This window comes from Hibiscus syriacus, unplaced genomic scaffold, assembly GCF_006381635.1.
Source record: "Hibiscus syriacus cultivar Baekdansim isolate YM2019G1 unplaced genomic scaffold, ASM638163v2 tig00001802_pilon, whole genome shotgun sequence".
In the NCBI taxonomy this organism is placed as follows: domain Eukaryota; kingdom Viridiplantae; phylum Streptophyta; class Magnoliopsida; order Malvales; family Malvaceae; genus Hibiscus; species Hibiscus syriacus.
In genome coordinates this window covers 27,787-52,691 of record NW_024061891.1, presented here as the reverse complement: position 1 = coordinate 52,691, position 24,905 = coordinate 27,787, and the positions used below count along the sequence as shown (strand labels likewise).

The 24,905-nt window shown below is 34.1% G+C and overlaps 1 protein-coding gene and 2 pseudogenes across 1 annotated transcript; 1 reads left to right on the top strand and 2 right to left on the bottom strand.

Moving 5' to 3' along the window:
* Nucleotides 1-12,463: 12,463 nt before the first annotated feature.
* Nucleotides 12,464-13,494, top strand: LOC120134150 (annotated as a pseudogene).
* Nucleotides 13,495-17,366: 3,872 nt separating this feature from the next.
* LOC120134240 lies at nt 17,367-20,845 on the bottom strand (annotated as a pseudogene).
* Nucleotides 20,846-21,711: 866 nt separating this feature from the next.
* On the bottom strand, nt 21,712-23,284 carry LOC120134230 (40S ribosomal protein S5). Its single transcript, XM_039150704.1, has 5 exons — nt 23,203-23,284; nt 23,010-23,101; nt 22,171-22,442; nt 21,860-22,063; nt 21,712-21,766 (listed from the first exon to the last, which is right to left on the bottom strand). Exons 2-5 carry the CDS (start codon nt 23,097-23,099, stop codon nt 21,712-21,714), a joined length of 621 nt encoding a protein of 206 aa, XP_039006635.1. The 5' UTR covers nt 23,100-23,101; nt 23,203-23,284.
* Between the last annotated feature and the right edge of the window lie 1,621 nt (nt 23,285-24,905).

The window sequence follows — 24,905 nt, the reverse complement described above, 5'->3', positions numbered from 1 at the left end:
ATTAATCTACCACATATCATCTTTAGTGAGTTTCCATAAACATTGTTCCTTCTAAGAATATAGAAATCTTGGTTTATGGTTGTCTCCTTAGTAATTTGTTTACCAAACTCGGTCTTAGGGTCAATGGGTTTATCGTCCCGATCTCAGAACTTTTAATTGTGAAACATTTTGATGTTCATGGATTGTTTTATTTTGGGTGTTTGAATTTGTTGGATAATTGGATATTTGAGCTTACATGCTTATATATTTGGTTTGATTTTCACTTTCATTTTGAGCTTAATGTTTATTTTTGCATCATTTACATATTAGTTGCATTATGACCAATTTTTGTCATTTCACATTGTGTATGAATATTGAATTACGGAACTAATGGCTAATCTTTCTCTTGATTATGATCTTAGCAGATTACGCTATATTCAATTAAAATGTTTAATCAATTGGCTATGTTTTTCAAAGCCTTATTTCACTCAGTTTTTGAGTCTTTTTGATTTAATAAAAAGGGGGAGAAGTGCTAAGTGTTAAGTGTTAAAAGTTTTAAAGGGAGAAGTGTTATAGTAAGGGGGAGTAATTTCAAAATTGATTTCAAAACTTATTTTCAAAGAAAATCTTAAAATTACTCAAGAGTTTTGTTATATCAAAAAGGGGGAGATTGTTGAAAACATTTTGATATTTCGATATAACAAACTAAGTTTAAATGAATTTTAAGATTTTACAAATGATTTCCTAAAGTATATTTGATTCAATTAATCGAATATCAAATTATTACTCCAAGTCTTTCAAGATCATTTCAAACCTCACTAAATGTGTAAAATTGTGTTTTATACTTAAACTATTTTTGAAACAATTTTCACAAAGTATTTTGAACCAAAATCAAGCCTAAAATCAAATTTTCAAAGTGATGTACCGATGCCCAATCCATGCATCGATGCACCATGGAATTAATTGAACATCGAATGCATTTTATGCATCGATGCACTTAGTGCATTTGATGCATCGATGCACTCAGGCTATTTCAAAACATCAAATGCATTTTATGCATCGTTGCACTCTTAGTGCACCGATGCACTGAGAGTCCAACGGTCAAAATATTTGAATTTTACACTTGATGCACCGATGCACCTAGGGTATACATCGATGCATGAGACGCTCCCAACCACTAATATTAATTGTTTTCACACTTAAACGGCTCTATTGACTCCACTAATCATCCGCGACGTTTAGAATCAAATGAAGGTGTATTTAAACAAGCTTAGAAGGAATTGATCAAGAACAAGAAAAACAATCAACTAGAATCAAGAGAGAATCAAAGAGAAAGCATCAAACCTCAAGTTTGAGCATTTCAAGCCTATTTTTCATTCAATATTCATTTTTCTTTCAAGAACACTACTTATACTCAATTGTATTCATTTTTTAGTGTTCTTTTCTTTGTTCTAGAATTGTTCAAACATTCTACCATGTGAGGTTTTCCTTGTAAGTTTGCAAATTTGTGTATTTCTCTTTGAAAAAGAGTGTGCTCAAGAATTTTGGGTATAATTCTTGAGGGAGTTGTAAGGTTATCTCTTTGGCCTCAAAAGAAAGAACAAATTAGTGAATTTGTTGGAAAATCCTTAGTGTGGATAGCTAAGGTAGTGGACGTAGACTTTGATTGAGAAAGTCGAACCATTCTAAATCGATGTGCAATTACTTTCAATTTTATGCAAAAGCTTTCACCAAAATTTTAATTGCCAATTCACCCCCTCTTGGCCGATTCCATCGATCGATTAACTCAACAAAATAAAAAGGAACTTCACATATTCACTGCTGCATTTCAATAGTAAAAGCCATACACATTAGTGAATAGGAAATGACTAGCTAGCAGCTAACATACCCTCTACCAGGCTAACAACTTCTCAACAACATAGCAAATTTCCTTCCACTCCACGTAAACTTTAGCCAGCTGGTAGTATTCTAGAATTATATACTCAACATTCACCCCTGCTCCTTCTTTAATCACCACTCGAACCTTTTTGCGAAACGAAAGAAACCAAGCCTTGGTCAAAGGTTTGGTAAGACCTTCATCAACTTGGTGAGCAACAGTGACATAAGTAACAAACAACTCCTTGTTTGTTACCTTCTCTCTAACAAAGCACGTGTCCAACTCTACATCTTTAGACTTAGCATGGTAAACGGGGTTAGCACTCATTGCAAATGTACTGGTCTTATCACTTCATATGATTCAAGATTCATCACAATCTTCTCCCATGTCATGCAACAACATTCTAATCCATACAACTTTAAAACCACATTTGCAATAAGCATATGCTCAGCTTCTGTGGTAGATTAAGTTATTGTTTTCTGCTTCCTGAAGCTCCAAGATACTAAGTTGTCTCCAAGGAATACACAACAACTAGACATCGAACAACGATCATCAATATTACTAGCCCAATCAGCATCTACGAAGGCTATAACTTTCCTCGAAGGGTTCTGAACATGCAGGATAAGACCATAATGTAAAGAGACATTAAGATATCGAAGGATTCTTTTGACAGTTGATCACTGACCCACACACGGGTTGTGTATATATTAGGCAACTTTATGCACACTAAAATTAATGCCTGGACGAATATGACACAGATATAACAGTGCTCCCACTATGTTTCAAAAAAAAACTGAGGATCGTCAAGTGGTTCTCTTGCATCATTACTTATCTTAGGTGTGACCACCATTGGTATCATGACCGGTTTAGCCAAGCTGATGTGTGTTCGCTCCAACAAGTTTTTGATGAATTTGAGTTAACTTAAAAACATTTTAATGGAATCTTTTGTTACTTCGATGCCAAGGAAATAGGGGTACTTCTGCCGTGCGGCGCCTAAAAAATGGCGTGACCGGTTAAAGAAGTGACCGATTAAAATTTAGACTGGTTATGTTATATCATTTAACCGAAAATATTATCAAGCACAATAACATATTAGGTAGAGCTTATATAATGTAATAGGTAGCGCTTATATAATAAAATAGGCATTTAACCGAAAATATTATCAATTACAATAACATATTAGGTAGCACTTATATAATGTAATAGATAGCGCTTATATTGACCTATTTTCTCATAAAACCTGTAAATTTCAACCGGTTACATTGTAAATTGACCTATTACATTATAATTATCAGTTTTGATGTTTTTGGGATCGATACAATTTGAAATGTATCGACACTTTATGCGTGCACCTATTTGTGCTTTTATTTAGGAAAAAAAGTATCGACACATATTTAAAGAGTGTCGATACATAATGTAGACATATTTGCTAATTAACCGGTATATTTTTACCGGTTACATTGTAACCTGTTAATAATTATCGGTTTCATTGTATTTGCATCGATACTTTTTATAAATGTATCGACAGTTTATGCGTACACCTCGTCTGGACAAATGTATCGACACAAATTTAAAAAGTGTCGATACTTTATGTTGACCTATTTTCTCATATTTTTAGTGTTATATTGTTATCGATCAATACATTTTCATAAAGTGTCAACACTTTTTAGGCGCTATAACTTCTTCTCTTTTAAATTTAGAAAAAGTCGATACTTATATTAAATTATCGACACTTTCAACATATCTAGTAGCCTTTTACCAGTTTTGTCATTTTGAGACCAGTTTTGTCATATTTTTACCTGTTATATTGTTATGGATCGATATATTTTTTTAAAGTGTCGATACTTATATTTAAGTATCGACACTTTCAACATATCTGGTAGTTATTTACATGTTTTGTCATTTTGAGAACGGTTTTGTCATATTTTTAGCTGTTATATTGTTATAGGTCGATACATTTTCATAAAGTGTCGACACTTTTTAGGCGATATATCTTCTCTTTTAAATTCAGAAAGTGTCGATACTTTATTAAATTATCGACACTTGCAACATATCCGGAAGCGTTTTACCGGTTTTGTCATTTTGAGACCGGTTTTGTCATATTTTTATCTATAATATTGTTATGGATCGATACATTTTTTAAAGTATCGACACTTTTTAGGCGCTATAACTTCTTCTTTTTTTATTTCCAAAAGTGTCGATACTTAAATTAAAGTATCGACACTGTTAATTTACCTATTACATTATAATTATTTGTTTCGATGTTTTTGGGATCGATACTTTTGGAAAATGTATCGACACATATGTTTACATATGTATCGAAACAAATCTTTGTGTTTACTAATTTTGTCATTAAAAAGTATATTTTAACCACCTACATTGTAATTTTACCTATTACTTTAAAGTTATTGAATGTTGTAGTTATTGTACATACCTGAATATGTCCTGCAAATTTAATGTTGTACCCACCCTTCAACTACCACTACCAATACCACATCCTATTGAAAGCACCACTGAAAACATGTTGTTCAATGAACCTTTACTTACATCTCATTAACTCCTGTTGGGACCACTGAAATTGCACAACAAAATTTTTGCCATGGATCATACTGATGCAGACAATGTTAAGCCAACTGATGAATGCCATGAAGTACATAATGTTGATGAAGCTGACATATTGGTTGGTAAGCTCTTCTCTTCACGTGATCAAGCTTGGTACTTTTACAAGGGATTCGCACGGGAACATGGGTTTAGTGCACGTAAGGGAACAACACGGCTTGACGTAGAAGGGAATGTGAAGACACAAGAATTTTGTTGTTCCAAAGAAGGGTTTCGAGTATCAAAAGTCAATATTATTGATCGTCAACGTGCTCATACATCAGTCACAAGAACAGAATGCAAGGCTAGAGTTATAGTTACAACAACAAATACAAACGATCAGTGGGTTATAAGTAAGTCTTATCAGAAACATAATCATGCATTGTGCACACCTTCTATGACACCATTTATGCGTTCTAATAGAGATGTAAGTAAGGCTGATATCGATGAGACAATAGCATTGAAAGAGGTCAGTGTTGGCACGTCACAAGTAATGAACTATTTAACACAGCAGACAGGGGGCTATCATAATGTTGGATTTACACATAAAGACCTCTACAGTGCACTTCAAAGAGGTAAAGTAAAGGAAATCGTCGATGGGGATGAATGTGCTTATTGCTTACTTTGATGATAAGAAACATGATGATCCGGGTTTTTTTGTGACATACTCGGTAGACGAATCAGGGGCGTTGCATAATCTTATTTGGTCAGATTCTACATCGAGATCATATTACATATGCTTTGGTGATGTAATTGCGTTTGACACGACGTACAAAGATAATTTGTATGGTCGACCAATTATGCCTATTGTCGGTTCAATCATCACCATAACACATTTGTGTTTGCTATTGCCATAATCGCTAACGAGACGTCCCAATCTTTCGAGTGGGTGCTACATAATGTTTTAGAAGCCATGATGAACAAATCACCTATTTCAGTTGTCACCGATGGGGATAGGGCAATGCATAGGGCTATCAAATCTATTATTCCTAATGCTAAGCACATATTATGTTCTTGGCATCTTTCTCACAATGCACAAGCTAACATTGGTGACCCAAAATTTAAAGCAGCATTCTCAAAATGCATGGCTTCCTGGTGGACAACCGACGAATTTGATATTCAATGGCGTTTAGTTGTTTCAGAATTCAACGTCGAAAATCATCCATGGGTGATTGAGAAGGGAAATAATCGACACTTATGGGCACAAGCATATCTAATCAGTTATTTCTTTGCTAATATTCGCTTAACACAAAGGTGCGAGTCTATGAATGCTTCACTTATTTAGATGTTGTTCGTGCAATTGAAGATGGAATTAGTAGAATGCGTCTGAACGAGTTAAAAGCGGATTACTTAAGTTCCCAGACGAAGCCCTTCCAGATCACAAAACTGGTTGAATTTGAAAGTAATGCTTCTGAGATTTTTACGCGCGAATCTTTTCATGCGTTCCAAGAAGAACTTCAACGGAGACATTGTACCGGATTCAAGAAGAGATTCAGTCATTATCATATGAATGTCAATATTTTTATTTGAAAAGGTAAAAGAAAAAATAGGACATTTGAAATTAGTTTTGATTCTCGTACGAAAACCCTAAATTGCTCATGCAAAAAATTCAAGACCGTTGGACTTTCATATCGCCATCAACTTCACGTTTTAAAGCACTTGGATTACACATATTTTCCCGAGTCTTTGATTCAAAGTAGGTGGACTAAGGATGCGAATGCTTCTGCACCCAGTTTTGTTGATTTGAATGTGCCTCCAGAAATAATACAAATGGCAAGGTTTGTTTCTCTACGTGCAACAACAAGTATATTATGATACGCTGCATTAAAGACAGACGCGTCTTTCAAAACCGCAAGAGATGAGATGAAAAGACTAACAGAAGAATTTGAGAACTCGTTTGGTTTGAATGATTCAGTCAATGAGCAGTTAATTAAACAACGTTCGCGACCCTCAACAGAAACAACAAGCGAAAAGAAGTAACAAAGAACAAGGTCGAGAAGAAAATTAGGCGATGTGGGTTCTGCAACGGTGAGGGACATAACAAACTAACATGTCCTCAAGTCAAGCTGGGTTTGAATACTAGCCGCATTCTACTTCAACTGATTTTTTTGAAGACGGAATGGAATGGTTATTCAGTCCAGCACATGATGTTAGAGACATTTTGAATAATGCAGAGAACGATCTCCATATATTATAAGTATCAACATGACTCCTACTGTGTATAAGAAACATGTACAACAACATATTGTTATTGCTAACTTTTCTCATCTCATACATAATTACATTCACATTCAAATTGTCAGTACGTTAAGTATTGTAAACCACAACATTAAATCTACGACTTTTAACAATTTAACCGCAAACTTATTTTTAATTTCACTTACAAAATCACCAATTGCCCCTCTAGAACCGATCATTTCCATCCGCCATCAACTTCAGATTATCCAGGTTAATCATGTTGACTGCATTGCCAATAAAACCTGGGGGTCCAAATGGTCAGCTAGGAATTGGTAAGGCAAGTTTCTTTGGGGGTTTAGGGACTAAATCCCTCCAACGTAAGGAGTTCATGTTTGAAGATTACAACTATATTCGTATAAAATTAAAAACAATTCTTCAACAACTGAATACAACTATTTAATGTGATGTTCAATCATGTACTCCTTACTTTGTAGGGATTCAGTCCCTAAACCCTCAAAGAAAGCTTGTCTTACCAATTCCTATCTTACCATTTGGACCCTGAAAGGGTATTTTATTGGCTATACAGTCAACATGATTATGAGCTTCCTTCATCATTTTGCATTCAGTCAGAATGTAGAGATTTGAAATTTGTAATCAATTAAAAGTTCTTAAAAACTTGAATCCAATTACCATTTTAAGAACAATTACATGAATACATTGATACTTACTGGTCGCTTTCGATTTTCTTCAATGTTGATACACTGGGGCTCCCTCCATTTGAAGGTCATCACCGTCGAAGTGGAAGAGATCTCTGCCTTTAGGGTTTTTCTATTTGAGTTTTGTATAAAAATAATGAAGGGAAAAAAACGTATAATTTTAAAAAGTGTCGACACGAATTTAAAAAGTGTCGACACATTATGTTGACCTGTTTTCTATTTACACCGGTAAATTCCAACCGGTTACATTGTAAATTGACCTATTACATTATGATTTCCGGTCTCGATGTATTTGGAGTCGATACTTTTTATAAATGTAACGAAACTTTATGCATGGACATCAGTTGGCATTAATTATGGACATAAGTATCGACATAAATGTAAACAGTATCAATACATTATGTAGACCTATTTGCTCATAAAACCGGTAAATTTAAACCGGTTACATTGTAAAGTGACCTATTACATTATAATTTTTGGTCTCTATGTATTTGGGGTTGACACTTTTAATAAATGTATCGACACTTTAAGCGTGCACATAATTTGGGAATTCATTATGGATAAAATGTATCGACACAAATAAATAAAGTGTCGATACATTATTTATACCTATTTTCTCAGTTTAAACCGGTTACATTGTAAATTTATCTATTACATTATAATTATAGGTTTCGATGTTTTTGGGATCGACACTTGTTATAAATGTATCGAAACTTTGTTGTGCACTTGGTTTTTAAAATACACTCTGGACAAAACGTATCGAGACTTTTTATATCTGTGTCGATACTTTATGTATACATGTTTTCTCATAAACTGATATATTTAGACCGTTTACATTGTTAATTTACCTATTACATTATAATTATGGGTTTCGATGTTTTTGGGATCGACACTTCTTATAAATGTATCGACACATTTTATTACACTTGGTTTTGAAATACATTCTGGACCAAAAGTATCGACACTTGTTTTATTTGTGTCGATACTTTATTATACATGTTTTCTCATAAACCGGTATATTTAGACCGGTTACATTGTTAATTTACATATTATATTATAATTATGGGTTTCGATGTTTTTGGGATCGACCTTATAAATGTATCGACACGTTTAGTGCAATTGGTTTTGAAATAAATTCTGGACCAAAAGTATCGACACTTGTTTTATTTGTGTCGATACTTTTTGTACACCTGTTTTCTCAAAAACCGGTATATTTAGACCAGTTAAATTGTTAATTTACTTATTACTTCATAATTATGGGTTTCAATATTTTTGGGATCGACACTTGTTATAAATGTATCGACACTTTGTTGTGCACTTGGTTTTTAAAATACACGCTGGACAAAAAGTATCGACACTTATTGTATTTGTGTCGATACTTTATGTATATTTGTTTTCTCAAAAACTGGTATATTTAGGCCGGTTACATTGTTATTATACCTATTACATTATATCTATGTATTTCGATGTTTTAGTATCGACATTTCTTATAAATGTATCGACACTTTTTTAATACACTTGATTTGGAAATACATTATGGACAACATGTATCGACACGAATGAATAAAACAAATTCATTATGCACATTATCAAGTGTTGATATTTGAAAAAGGTAAGTTGTTACCTTAGAAATGGAATTTGATGTTTTCTCCCGATGCATCCATTGAGTAAGTTGTTTTTTGGATGGATAGAATTTCGGTTTAGGGTTAATATTTATAGTGGAGTCGAAATTTACATTTAAATTCAAACTCAAACTCAAATTGAAATTTAAATTCAAACTCTAATTATAAATGAAATGAAAATGAAATGCCATGTTAAATTGAACATGAAAATTGCATAATTGATTCATATTTTTAAAGTATCGACACTTTATAGGCGCTATAACTTTTCTCTTTTAAATTTCAAAAGTATCGATACTTATATTAAATTATCGACACTTTCAACATATCCGGCATCGTATTACCGATTTTGTCATTTTGAGACCGGTTTTGTCATATTTTTACCTGTTACATTGTTATGGATCGATACATTTTTTTAAAATATCGACACTTTATAGGCGCTATAACTTCTTCTCTTTTAAATTCCAAAAGTGTCGATACTTATATTAAAGTATTGACACGTTCAACATATCCGATAGTTATTTACCTGTTTTGTCATTTTGAGACCTATTTTCTCATATTTTTAGTTATTATATTGTTATGGATCGATACATTTTCATAAAGTGTCGACACTTTTTAGGCGCTATAACTTCTTCTTTTAAATTCAGAAAGTGTCGATACTTATATTAAATTATTGACACTTTCAATATATCCGGTATCGTTTTACCGGTTTTGTCATATTTTTACCTGTTATATTGTTATGGATCAATATTTTTTTAAAATATCGACACTTTATATGCACTATAACTTCTTCTCTTTTAAATTCCAAAAGTGTCGATAATTATATTAAAGTATCGACACTTTCAACATATCCGATAGTTATTTACCTTTTTTGTCATTTTGAGACCGATTTTGTCATATTTTTAGCTGTTATATTGTTATGGATCGATATATTTTCATAAAGTTTCGACACTTTTTAGGCGCTAGAACTTCTCTTTTAAATTCAGAAAGTGTCGATACTTATATTAAATTATCGACACTTTCAACATATCCGGTAACGTTTTATCGGTTTTGTCATTTTGAGACCGGTTTTGTCATATTTTTACAGTTTATATTGTTATATATCGATAAATTTTTCATTTGTATCGACACAAACCGACAAACTAAGTTTGCCGGTTGCCAAATTTTTTAATATTTCTTCATGATTTAGACCTACTACATTATTATTACTCAACATTTCCGGTAGCGCTAAACCGAATTTGTTAAATATATTATAATGTATCCGGTAACGCCGTATATTAGCCCGCCTTTCCTAAGACAATCCCAAGGAAATAGCTCAGTTGGCCGAGGTATTTAAGTGAGAACTCCTTGTATAGTTGTTGCACAATGTTTTCAATAGTAGTAGGTGAGTCACCTGTAATAACGATGTCGTCTACGTAGACAAGCATAAGACACGGGCATCCTTATTTCTCCATACAAACAGGGACTAATCAGCAGTGGATTCAGTGAACCCTAAGGAAAACAGAAACTGTTTGAGCTTGGCACACCACATCCGAGGCGCATGTTTTAAGCCGTACAAGGCCTACTGTAATCTACATATCAATGGAGTGCCACTCAATTTTAATTGTTCAAAGCCAGGCTATTGAACCATGAAAACTTCTTCACCAAGTTCACCATTCAAGAATACGTTGTTGACATCCACTTGACATAACGACCATCCTTTTGACACTGTAACAACAAGGACCACAATGACAGTGGTGGCTTTAACTACTGGGCTAAACATGTCTCCAAAGTCATGGCTAGGAGTTTGCGAGAACCCTTTGGCTACCAAAAAAGCCTTGTATCGAGCCACGGTGCCATCAACATGACATTTAATCTTAAATAGCCACTTGCAACCTACAACAGTACACCCAACAAGTAAAGGTTCAACCTGTCAGGAGTCATTCCTCACTGATGCATTATATTCATCAAGAACGGCTTGTTTCTAGTGGGGTATTTGAAGATCCCGATATATGCTTAATGGTGTCTCCTCCTCATCAATCGTATTAGCTACAAAGGCTTTGGGTTTGAAGATATCCATCTTACTCCTGGTCATCATAGGATGGAGATTTTGAAGCTCAGAAATATGTTGTTGACCACTACTAGCATCTTCATTTGGAATTAAGGGGCAAGACACATTTGATTGTGCCTGATTACTACGAACAAACCCAAGCCCGTCAAACTCATTATGATGAGAATTCGAGCTACTGGAAGAACTGGAGCAAATCCCTAGACTTAAACTAGTGTTAGTGTCTCTCAAGAACCCAACTTCTATCTACTGATCATTAGTATGGTGTGAGGGACTACTACTACCAATGGATGAGCTACTTTCATGAGACACATGCCCTTTAAATAAACATTCAACACCAGGAACGGTCAACAAAGAGTTTCACCCCAATTGAGCAGGCATTTGACCAATTCATTCTTTAGGAAGATACTTTCATGAAAGACATGTTGTACAACATGTCATGATATTTAGACTTTGCCATCAGGTTCTAGGCATTGGTAACCACGATGTTGTGAGCTATACCCGAGGAACACAAAAGGTTGGGAGCGATATGTAAGCTTATGTGATTGGAAAAGACGAATGTAGGAAAAACACGTGCAGTTAAAAACATGCAAGTGATTATAAAAAGGTTTCTTTTCATATAACCGTTCAAATAAGGAAACACCATTTAACACCCAAGACTAGGGCTATAAATGAGACGAGACAGATCGCGAGCTACTCGAGATCGACTCGATCAAGGCTCGATAAATACTCGAATCGAATGGACTCGACTCGAGCTCGAGTTCTTAACGAGCCTAAACGAGCTACTCGATATTCGACTCAAAAAGCTCGTGAGCAGCTCGAAAAAATGTTATATTATAATTTTAGATTTTTTAAAATTACATTTTTAAAAATATATTAAAAATACACTATTGATAATTATAAAAATTTAAAATATATTAAAAATTATATAATACAATTACCCTCAAATTTTAATTAATGTCTTTGCAATAAATCCTAAACCCTAAACCATAAACTATATACCCTAAACCCTAAATTTAAATCCAATTATGTGATAGAGGTTAAGTTATGCACATGAAGGTAACATACAAATTATGCAAAATGATGTTATGTGACTCCTAAATAAATCAGTCTCATACTTATACATAAACATATCAACATGCAAAATAAATATATACAACTAATTAAAGAAAACAATCCTAAACATGGACTAAATTAAGAGAAATCTAAGTGTGATGACTAATTTAAGCTAAATATACTAACTTTAGAATGATGATTAAATTCACGTAAATGTAAAATTAAACTTACAAAATTAGAATTAAACCAATGACTTAAATACAAAATACGTATAAACTATAGGATCTTATATGCAATTGATCATATTCGGTTTAAGTTAAAATAATATGGAAAATAACATAAATGACACCTGAACACTTAAAACAAATAAGCAAATTTAAACAAGTGTGATTGAAATACAGACTGAATTCTCTTTTCTTCATTTTCATGAAGGGATGTCAGCTTCATATCTTTTAGAAAGCCCTGGAACCAATAACTATACCATTAACTTGCCAATTTCCGACATGAACGAGTGAGAATTTTCCTCTCTTGTTTGAAACTATGGTTTCATTGCTAGGATTTCAAATCTTAAGCTACTTGATGTAAATGAGTTTTACGTGTAGGGGTTATGAGGTGAGGGAGGCATTAAGGGCACAAATGAAAGCACAGAGTAAATTACATTTGCAAGTTGAGGTAATTTTTTTCTTCCTTTTGTAGTTATTTCCTTGTTATGAATGTAGCTATGAAGTAACTAAAAGTGTTGCAGTGCATATTGAATGTTTCTGGGGTCTTGTGCAATTCCATAGTTTCTCTGATCTGGAGAAACTTGTTATGAGGCTTATATAATTGATTGATTGTAAGGCTTATATAATTGATTGATTGTAGGAAAACCCTACTCAATATGTTTGATAGAACCCTCCAGATCAGAGTGTGAAGACCATCATCAAGCTGGATAATGTTATTATGTGTCCTATATAGGCTGAAAAACACTTGCAGATTTGCCAGGATGCTGAACGAAAATATATGGCCATGCTAGAGAAAGCTTGTAAGATGCTTGCTGATCATTTTATTCGGAAGTTTTGAAGTTATCAAAACAGATAACCTGGACGTTGGTAATAAGATGCTGAGAAATTATTCAGTGGATCCACTTGGATTTTACTCTGCCCAATCTGCTGAGGTCGTGAATGCATGTGGCCAAGAAGAAGAAATGCCAACTGGTCTGCTTTCTCAGACGGTTGATGGTTCTACCAAAAGCTGCCTTACTTCACAGGAGAGTCCAGGAGGATTGACAATGGAAGGATCTCTGGGGGGAAGAAAAATATTCTTAACTTGGAGGGAACATCAGGATCTGTGATTTGGAGTGATGCGGTTGAAAAAAGAACACATGGGGAATTGTATGGAGAAGACATTCAGATCAAAGCAGCAGGTGGAAGAAAGAATAAATAGAAGAGATTCGTGAAGCTGCTGGAAAGAAAATGGAGGAAAAGGCAGCATGAAGGTGAAGATGGTGCTTACAAAAGAGTTGCTGAGCTGTTTGAAAGTAGTTCATATCCCACATCGGTGGTTCTTGGGCAATAAGGGGGTAAAGATAGTCTATAAAAGGGGATGAGTTTCAACAATTAAAAACTAACCCGTTTCGAGCTTCAAATGAGCTTAAATCAAGCTCAAAGTCGAGCTTAAATCAAGCTCAAAGTCGAGCTTGAGTGTTGAGTTTTGGTTGAGCTCTTGAATTTTTTTTTTTTGAATTCGAGTCTTTTCAAGTTTGAGTTGAGTTTTAATATTATCTTTTGAGTTCGAGTCGAGCTTAAAAATTTTAGGCACTTGAGTTTGAGTTGAGCTCGGCAATACTCGAGCTCGACTCGGCTTGTTTACACCCCTACCCAAGACGGTAAGCGAATGATTAAATGGTCTGCAGTGATAACTGCATAGGACTAAAACTAAAAGGGAAGCTAAGCATGAGCCAAAAGTGTGTGACATCTCAATTACATGACGATACTTCCGTTCTACCAATCAGTCCGTGTTGAACACCCTCCTTCATAAGTAAGCTAAAGAAGGGGCGATATTCACCGCCCCAATCACTCTGAACAACAAAAATGTTGGCTCCAAACTGAACATGTACAATCTGTTTGGCCATGAAAACTGATAGAGCTTGGCTTTTAACTCGCAAGAGATACACCTAGGTATATCGAGAAAAGACATCAATGAATGAAATGTAATACTTGAACCTATTCGCGGTGATATGCGAAAGACCCCATAAATCCGTGTAAACCAACTGAAATGGCTTATCATATACTGTGTTAGATGCATAAAATGATATGGCATGGCTTTTACCCATTTGACACGCAATACATGAAAACAGAATTTTTATTGAAACTACTCAAACAAACATCACTATATGTAGTATTAAGCTGAAGAAAAACCTCGCGAGAGGGATGCCCTAAGCAACCATGCCATATATTGTAATCTAACCCTGACCCCTTAACCATATTCACCCGAGGATAAGGTATTTTATCATCTTAACTAAACGAGTCGAACTTGTAAAGACCATCTACTTCATTTCCATGCAGCAACACATCTCTAGTCTCTTCAGCATGAACCAAACAATCACGAGCATGAAACTCTAAGAAAACGTAGTTATCCCTAGCAAACTTAGACATCGAGTCAAGGTTCTTAGTTATACAAGGCACATGAAGAAGATTAGTCAGTTATAACGAACGAGAATAAGTACTAAATGAGGAAGAACCTATTCTGGTTATGGCCAAAGCTTTACCATCCCCAAAATTAATACCTAATCACTTATACATTATCGTAGTGGTGGAATTTGTAAATCCGAGTCGAAATTTAAAATGTGATCCTTTTATTAAAAATTAATTTATTTCAAATTATTTGTAAAAGAACATTATCTATTTTAAGAAGAGATCTTAGGATTTGCAAGTCCTCCAATGAGAAGTTGTTTGCATTGAATACAATGAGATAGCTTAGTAGGTGAAGGTCGTTTGAATTAACATTTTCCTGACTGCTGCTAATAAAACTTTTCCCTTTCACCCTACTGATATTTTTAAAACTTTATCAACTAGAGGTGATTTTCTTATATATGATAGGAACCCCTACAAATAAAAAAATAAGGAGTTAATCTCGGTCTTTGATTTATCTCAATCCAACGATGCTAAAAAATATAAAACTAATAGAGTTTTACACGATATAAATGGATTCTAACAAAGATGGTCTGGAAAGGAAAAAAAACAGATGAAATCGTTTTTTTTTTTAAGATAGATCATGTTCCTAGGATCTCTGGTTTTTTTCAGGGGTTCCTTTTTTTTTAAATCAAACTAAACAATTGAACTTTGTGTTGGATATCATTTGCTGCTGGATTCATGGCAATTAGAGGGGAGCATCCTGTAGACGACAAGTAAAGCATTGCTTCCCCTTGCATTGCATTAACTTCACAAGTAGAATTAACTTAGTGCTCCAACTCCTAAGAGCCTTTTATGTATAGAAACACTCCAAGTAGCATTTCATTGCATTAACTTTGGTTTATTACGGATCTCAATTGGGTACTTCACACTCAATTTAACCAATGCTAAAATCAGGGACAGACTTCGAGAGGTCAAATAGAAATAATAATAATAGAATGGGCTCAATATCTAATCATTAATCCATCACTTTTAAATTAGAAATTAAACGAGTAGAGTATTATTTGTCTAATTTCCAACTTTTTTAAGAATCTAAAAAGTATTTAAAGTTAAAAAAAATAAAAGTCAAGTTTAATTTATAATTTTAAAGTAGATAGGATCCTAAGAAAATATAAATACATAAATAAGAGTTATGCTTCAAGTGCCCAATTGAATTAGACCCAAATTTGAGGATATACTTGATGTTCCTTTATTCTCAAAAGTAGGAGGGATTTAAAGAAGTAAATTGGCCCCTCAACTTTGATCAAAATAATTGTGTTGCTAGACAAAATGAAATGATTTATTCCAAAAGTGAAGGTAAAGTCTGGTTTTGGGTATCACTAAAGCATTCTTTTACTTTGGCTGAAGAAAACCCCCCTCAATCAAATACAATAACCTACAAAGCTACTTCCAAAAAATAATAATAATAAAACAACCCACAAAGCTACCAGTATCCAAAATCTCCATCAAATATTCTAAATTTCTTTGCAGTTCATTAACTATCAACTTTTTCAATCACAATTTATCACAATTAAAATTGGGATAAACTACACCATACACCATCAAACTTCAGGTATTGTATCATTTATACCACTGAACTTTGATTTTGGTTTAAATTATAACACTGGGCCGTTAAATCGTTAATAGCCGAATCAAAATGATGTCGTTTTGGTGAGATGTCTACGTCTACAACTGTCAGTCACGTCATCTTGTCATTAACGATTTAACAGTTCAATGGTATAATTGAAACGAAAAACCAAAATTCAATGCTATAATAGATAAAATTAAAAGTTCAGTGGTATAAACAATACAAACCTAAAGTTCAATGGTATCTAATATAGTTTACTCTTAAAATAATGTCTACATTCCAACCTCTCAATTTACCACTATAATTGTTAAAAGTACAAATGTTAAGGGTTAAAAACCAGATGGGTACAAAATAAGATCCATTTTTTTCATATCAATGGTTACTTCATGAATTTAGAGCAATGGTTTATTTTAAGAATTTCACTTCAGGATATCGTAAGAAAGACAAATGACAATATTGAATCAGGATGATAAACAGCGATTCAGATAGGGAAAAGTGAGATTGTAAAAGGAAATGAGACCACGAAGAATGTTTAGGTTAACCGCATATTATATTATTATAATGATGATGATGCAACAATCAAAAATACTTTAAATACATTCCTCCTCTCCTCTTAATATATATACATATGATATAACATCCGTTCACGTCGTGTCAAATTTTTTACTTTTACATTTTTTTTAAATTGTTAAATTAATAAAAATAGACAACTCAAATTAACAATAAAAATAAAAAGATTTTCCCTGAAAAAAATGAGATACAAAAATAAACTAACCATTGCCCAAATTAGAAAGGCATAAACACAGCATACTTGATACAAAAATCATACAAAAATCTGAAATATACAGGAAATCGGCAATAGAATCATACCTTAAACTGAAATCCGACAAACCATATGAGCGAGTATGCTCACAGCATTCATGTTTTGCTGATCAGACAGCAAAATGTATTCAATCGTGAGAGAACAAAAAAAAAATGTAAAATGAAAGCACGTTGAACAATATACCAAAGGCTGCTCCAAGGAATCCATAAGAAGGGATGCAATTTCTATACATGATAGCTTATTCAAACCCACTCGGCAAACCCCATTACGATTGGCTTCATCTTGAAGTGGAAGTAGATGAATCAGTTTTACACTTGTGCACTCGAAAGATATCTCCACTGCCTCAGTCGAGGACCCTTGTCCAGAAGCATTAGCAACCCAACGTTGTTTGGTGACAATCCATACAGGTACCTATATAATTAGGGAGGAATATGAGCAAAAATGAACCCAACTCCGTAACAAACATTTCTCTAGGATATTATATGCTGATAAATTTCAATATCAATTTCTAATACACAATACAATAAAACAATTTATATGAGAATATACAAAATTATGTATCTAAGTGCATGTCCCTCCCTACGCTTGCATCTCTATTGTTTAATGGCCAAGTTCTAAAATGCAGCAAAATGGAATAACAAATTTGTTACTTTTAACCTAATAATGCTAGCCTTTAGATAAATTGAACATAGACAAAAATATGCCAGTTTTAAAACATAGGTAAGTCCAACAGTAACCATTTATATAACAGGTATCCTACTTACTTGCTTCGACGAGTTTTCCGCCTCCAGAAAGTAAAGGACAAAACCCACTGAAAGAAAATAAAATCAAAAGAAGATCAATTTTAAGTGGAAATATGATGTTAACACAGAACAGCTGTATTGATGGTGCTTCCAACAATGTTAGGAGCAACACTCAGATGAGGGGGTTCCAGGTTAGAATTCAAGAAAACAAGTGGAACAAAATTGATACTATTAAATTAGTAAACGAAGCAAACTTGTTCGTGAAAGCTTACTCCATTCAACTCCTATTGTGTCAAAACTTGGATAAACACTACATTAATACAAGTAAAAAGAGTAGAAGAATGAAACTTAAAAAAGGGTAAATTGAATAGTGTGTATAGGATACATATATGAGTACTAAAAAGGAGGGGCAGGCTTTTGATACAACAAAAGATGAAAGATGAGGTGCAAGAAATGACCTGCAGATGATATTCAACCAGATATTCTTCATGTAGCAAAGTAATTAAACATGTAACTCATTTCTGCATAGCCTAACTTATAGGTAGGTAGTTTTAATGTAAATTAATTTTGGAAAGATTCAATACATCTTGAAAAACAACTTTAGGATAATATATTACAGCTATTTCAACAGTCGTATAGAACACTACAAATTAAGAAACAGCTAACATGGAGAGCAGTTAGTAAAAAACCAAAGTAAATCATACAGTTTCAAGAATAAGACATTGTGACGTTGAGTAGTCCAAAATTTACAGACATGAGAAGGTCAATAATAGAACTAGATGGTGTAAAATACATACAAAAAAGAACTTTTTGTTCAAACAAAGATTACCTTGAAGAATGACATGAATGGAAGGTTTTCAAGAATAGATGGCTTCCTTAAAGTCACTTGTCTTTCAGGTGACATTTCCTTGCACAAATGTTGAGCTATTTCTTTCAATAATACCAACTGCGCTTTTTCAGTTCGCATCGATATTATTGCTTGTCTCATTGATTCCCTATCAGCCTCAAGGGCCTGAAGCCTTGCGTAAAGCTTCTTGATATCAGGATCACAAACATCAGGCAGATCAAGTGTACCCCTAGGAGTGTATCCATAATCATCACGATCTCCAACTCCAGGTTTAGGCTTGGAGGGTCCCTCATTTGGCACCCCAGTATGGATTGAATCAATCGTATAAACTCTGTCACTCATATCATCTCCAACTTCTGAAGCATTATCCATTCTTCTTGAGCTGGCAATCTTGTCCATTTCTGAAACGAACTCCATCTTCTTGAAGCTGGAATTAAAAGTGGGAGAATCACCGGTAAACTCTGAACTGATCTCTTTAGGCAGGAACAAGTTTAAACTATCACCTGAAAGCCCCCTTGAATGACTTGGTCGCCTAGGAGAGTGACCAACTATTACCTTATCTGAAACATTCTTTGTTCCTGGGAAACATCCATCCTGTTGACTCAGCTGACTGCTGCTCAGATTCCTCTCCAATTGGCAGATCCTTTGTTCCAGATCTCTTAAGTGTTCTCGGGGGGGCTCACCAAATGCATATTTCTCAATATCTTCAACATCATCAGCAGGATTCTCGTTTAAATTGCACTTTGGAGGCGGATAATCATATGGAAGATCAACTGAGCCATCAAAGTTCTCAGCCATGTTTTGAATCTGCCAATCCTGCTCACCTTCGACCTCTTCCTCTGTAAGCCCGTAACTCAACATCCTATGCTTGTAAGCCTCAGCTTCACATGTAAGAGCTTGAATAGTCTGCTCTCTCTTATACAACAGATCCTCCAATAACATTATCTCCTGCTGATCATGCACCATTTTCTCCTCAGCATAAGTCTTGAATTGCCGAGCCTCCATTTGGATCTCCGACTTATCTCTCTGCAACTTCAATATCATTGACATGGCCTCAGTAGCAGCCGATGATGAGGCATTTCTCTCTTCCTCCAATTCTCTGTTCAAATCATTTATCGTGGCCTGTTGGCTGCTAACCATCTCCCGTAACGCAGCACACTCATTCTCAACTTGGACTTTGGCATTGAAGTTAAGATCCAAGCCCGGAACATAAAACTGTTTGTTGTCTCAAACTCATCGTATTTTCGTTTCACAGACCGAAACCAAGTACTCAAATGTTCACCGATCAAAGAACAGGTAGCAAAATCACAATCACAACATTTCACCGGATCTCTTGGAACTGACGGTGAATAAACTTCTGACTCCATATATTTATATATGGATTCAAACTCAAGCAAACTAATTAATGACTGACAATTAATTACCAAAAAAAGAATCTAAAGAAAGTATAAGAACTTATTAAGTTCTATCTTGAATCTCGGATCCTCCAATGAATATTTCCCCTCCCTTTTTTTACTCCACTCAACAGCTACATAAATTCCTCCTGGATAAACCAATCACAAAGAAAAGTAGCTGAAAAAAAGTAATGAAAGATATGCAACTAAAAAGTTCCTTTTTAGGCATAAATTTTCCAGGAATCCTTATAAAATTACTAAGAAGATATAAATGATGCGATAATTCTCAGTTAACATTCAAAGGCTAAAAAATTCTCCAGAAAATCTAATTCAAGATTTTTTTTAATGAAACATAGAGATAAATGAAGAACAGGAAGAGAGAGAGAGAGAGAGAGAGAGAGAGAGAGAAACCAACCGTGGAAGCTTGAGAATGAGATGGAGCGAGCTGGAAAAAGGAAGTAAATTTTCCCGGGAAAATAAACCACTAGAGAAGAATAGTCAAACCCTTTGTTATTTCTAATTCTATCAAACTTCTTCTCCGAAAGAAAATCAATCGCCTGACACCAAGCCCAATAGGGAAAAAATTGTTTCCCAAGCGAAAACCAGTAATCATTGCAATTCTGTTTGGGAGGAAGGAAAATTAGGAGGGAAAATGAAAAAAAAAAAAGAAAAAGAAATATCAGAAAGTGGAAAACCCTAACTTTGTTCTTTTTCGGTGTTTGTCTGTTTAGTTGGTGGGGAAGTGCTTTTTTTCTTTCTTTCTTTTTTCTTAAGGATTCTTGATTTTCGTGTGCAGCGTAAACGATTTTATTTATTTATTTTAATGAGCTTCGATTCCGTGCGGAACTGCTTATAATTAGATGGTTAGATGCTATGCGAACTTTGGTTTCTCCGAAATTGTGGGGGAAATTAAGCATCAATGATTAACTTATTATTAGTGCAAAAAGTTGTACTTAACCACTACTTAAGTACATTTTGTTTTGCTATAACAGTCTCTTTTTTTAACAATTTTAATCTGGAAAAAGGAGAAGGAAAATTTTCTTCTAATAGATATTATGTTTTTTTGGTATAGAGTCTATGAAGTAATAATGATTGTGTTATAATTCATCCATAAAGTTCATCAAAACCAGTATGCAATTCATAAATAAAAAATGTTTAATGTGATGAAGTAATTGAATTATAAAAATTGAAAAATTAAGTGGTAAATTATCGTTTAGTAAATTACATAACATCACGTAGTAAATGTAAAATTAAGTGGCTAAATCATATTAAAGAAAGACCAAAAAAAAGTTTATAAATCTTAAAGGGTCAAACTGCAATTTTAAAAATGCTTTAGCAAATACATTAGCAAACAAAACATTAATGTAATTGCATGTTTAGGAAATATTATGTAATTGCAATTTTAAAAATCATTCATTTTAATAATATCTACTGATAAACTCCATTAAAACCATAAACCAACATGCCTACTTGGTAGCAAACAAAACATTAATGTAATTGCATGTTTGGGAAACAAAAAAGAAAAAAACATATAAAGCACTGATTAAAATAACCAAATTTCCTCACGGACAAGGTTTCATAATATCGTCCAATGCCTCAACGGTTGGCCTTTGCAACTCTCTCGATTTCATCCTTCTTCTTGATGGCATAGCTGCACAATCGAGTATATCATCAACATCAACAGCAACAGAGCTTTCAGTGATCCAAACTAATCGAGCAACAAAAAAGACATGAACTACTTTACCTGTTAGAAGAACCCTTTGCGGCATTAATAAGCTCATCAGCCAAACATTCTGCGATGGTTTTAATGTTTCTGAATGCAGATTCACGGGCACCAGTGGTCAAGAGGTAGATGGCCTGATTCACCCGACGGAGAGGAGAAATATCAACAGCCTGACGCCTGACAACACCAGCAGAACCGATACGAGTAGCATCTTCACGAGGTCCACTTTAAATCAATCAATTAGTAACGAAGCTTATTAAAGACTAGATATAATAAAGATTCTCTAAAATCAATGGAAGCATTAACTAAGCTTAAGGCTTCATATAGACTACCTGTTGATTATAGCATCAACAATGACTTGAATTGGGTTTTGATCAGTCAGGAGATAAATAATTTCCATGGCATGCTTAATAATCCTAGTTGCCATAAGTTTCTTCCCATTGTTCCGGCCGTGCATCATCAGTGAGTTTGTAAGCCTCTCAACAATTGGGCATTGAGCCTTTCGGAAACGCTTCACTGAGTACCTCCCAGCAGTGTGTGGCACATAGGTTGCGTGCTTGGAAGGTTGGACCCCAATGTAGTCACTCAAAGAGATATCGGTAACCTAAAATCAATATCCACTCAGGTCAGGGATCATGGCAACTAATAGTTACAATAATCAAAGGGAACAGCAAATTGAGGAACCAAATCCTTTCCAATCGAGAGTTCTAGTCAATAAAAATAATTCATGAATCACAAATCACAAACCTAAATCAGTTAACGACAATCCAAAAACCCTGACTCAAAAACCAGAACTCAATTCATACAGACACTTGAGTTACAATCAAACACTTCAAATCTTATCAAATCAATCTAAGCCAAAACACAAGCAAACTCAAATTATAGACAAATAACAGCTAAAGGAAACAATCATTTCATATTTCATCAAAATCAATGTGAAGCTAGAAATGTATAGAGAACATTCAAAACATAAATTCAACCCCCTTTTAAAATGATGAAACAATAACTGTTCTACACTAAATCCAGGCACCAAAAGGAATTTTGCAGATAGACTTACATAATAGTAACTAAAGTAGAAAGGCAATAAAATAACATAAAGCAAACGAGACATTTCACATAAGAAATCGAAACAGATCTATGCATATGGAGGCAAAAGGAAAGAAGGAAAAACCTGAACATCCTCAAATGACCAGCGATTAAAAAGCTTGACTTCGTTGGTGGGTTGAGTTGGGTCTCTGGGTACATCGGTGGCTGTCGCCATACCTGCCCAAATGACAATGGATTTTGAAGATATAGAGAACTAAAGTGAGTCTTAAGAGGAAATCGGAGTTAAAAAAAACTAAAAGATTTTGAACAAAAAAAACCTTTGTTTGGATGGTGGGAAAGAGCTGAAGTGGGAGCGGCAACCGAAAGCCGAAGTGTGCGTCTTTCAGTGGGAGCGATGTGGCAATAAAAGAGAACCCTAATCTAACAATTATATTATATATGGAGGAAATCCTCCGGATGCTAGGGTTTCTTTAGGGATCAAATAGGCATTGGATTTAGGGCTCTTGGTTGGTTTATTGCTATAATCCAGCCCAATTGGTAGTTTTATAGCCCAATGACTCGTTTTAATCTCTAATTGAGTGCCAAAGAGTAAGTAAATCATTTCGTTTAAAAAGAACTGCATCAAAGACAAATTAAAATGGTAATGATAAAATTACCAACTACCTATTTGCTTAATAAAATGAGATGTTAAGTTGTTCAAATTGTAACGCCTTAAATCTCGAATTAGTAGTTTTAGATTGGCCCAAATAGGCTTTGGATGTTATGTTAGGCTTCCATGAAAGATGGACCAAGTTTGAGCTTGGGTTGGTTAAGTTTTGAGCTCTTATAGACATAAAAATAATATTCTTGAATTGAGAACAAATGAGAAAGGATCTAGGAGGTAATAATCCCTTATTTGAAAAAAAAAGTTTGATTCTCATTCAATTCTTATTATGCCAACAAGAGAAAGGTTGATTTACTTTCCTCATTTTCTTCACCATTTGTCTTTTTCTTCTCCTCCATATCTTCTCTTTCTCTCCTTAGTGAGTGACTAAATGTGAAAACTTTATTGTCATATAATTCTAGACTGCATTTGTGAAGGTAAGAACTACAGTCTCCACCCCTAAAGCTTTCTTTTAAGCTCATTATCTTAAGGTTTGGCTATGCTAATCAAGGTGGGGTTTTAGGGGGCTTTAGGTATTAGGGTTCTAGAATGTTTCTAGTCCATTTATAGAGTGTAAGAATCATGTTTCTATTCCGTTTAAGTTTTAGATGAGTTAGTAATTCATTTTTTCCATGTGATCAGTAAAAAAAAGTTGGAAAAAAAACTCTGAAGGCAAGAATAAGGAGAAACTTGTGCTTGGGTGACCTTAAGATGCTTTTCAACAACTAGGGTCAAGGTAACACATTTCTAGCTCTTCTATAACGTTTGTAAATCACTAGGTGTAAATTGATTATTTGTATGAGTGCATGGGACATAATGAGTATATTTGTGTTTATGAAGGAAATGAGATGTTTTGACGTTACTCATACATGAAATTGACATATTATTATCCCTTAAACTCCCAAAAGCTTTAAATAACTTTTTAGAGAAAAACGTGACTTTTAAAGGACAACATGGACTGCCACATTACTGTGGATTTGTAACATCCCAAACATCGGGTTGGTGACAAAAAAGGAAAAAAGAAAAGTTAGTAGTTAAATTGTATTAAGTTGAAAAGTATAAGGATTAATTTTGGAAATTATATTCAGGGTTTTTAGCAAAGATGGAAGACTTGGAGGGCAAAGAAGTCTTTTTGATGGAATAAAAATCCTTTTTGGGAGAGATATTTAACATGAGTTATTGGATAAAAAGGCTTCTGGAAGCTTATATTCTCTTCTTCTTTCTCTTCCCGTTATCTCCATCAAAGGTATGTTCTTTTAAGAGTTGATGGGTTCTTCAATATTTGGGTTGTTAATGAAAGCTTGGGTATTATATATCGTTAAGGAAGGTTTATAGAGGTGTATAACAACAAGATAAGTGAATTTGAAAGGATTTTAT

Bases quoted from the DNA above. Each gene is read 5' to 3' on its own strand.
- LOC120134230 (XM_039150704.1), bottom strand. From the start codon at position 23,099: ATGGCGACAGCCACCGATGTACCCAGAGACCCAACTCAACCCACCAAC. The intron at 22,443-23,009 runs GTTTTTCCTTCT...TATTGATTTTAG, and splicing joins GGTCATTTGAGGATGTTCAG to GTTACCGATATCTCTTTGAG. The intron at 21,767-21,859 runs GTAAAGTAGTTC...TCGATTGTGCAG, and splicing joins GCAAAGGGTTCTTCTAACAG to CTATGCCATCAAGAAGAAGG.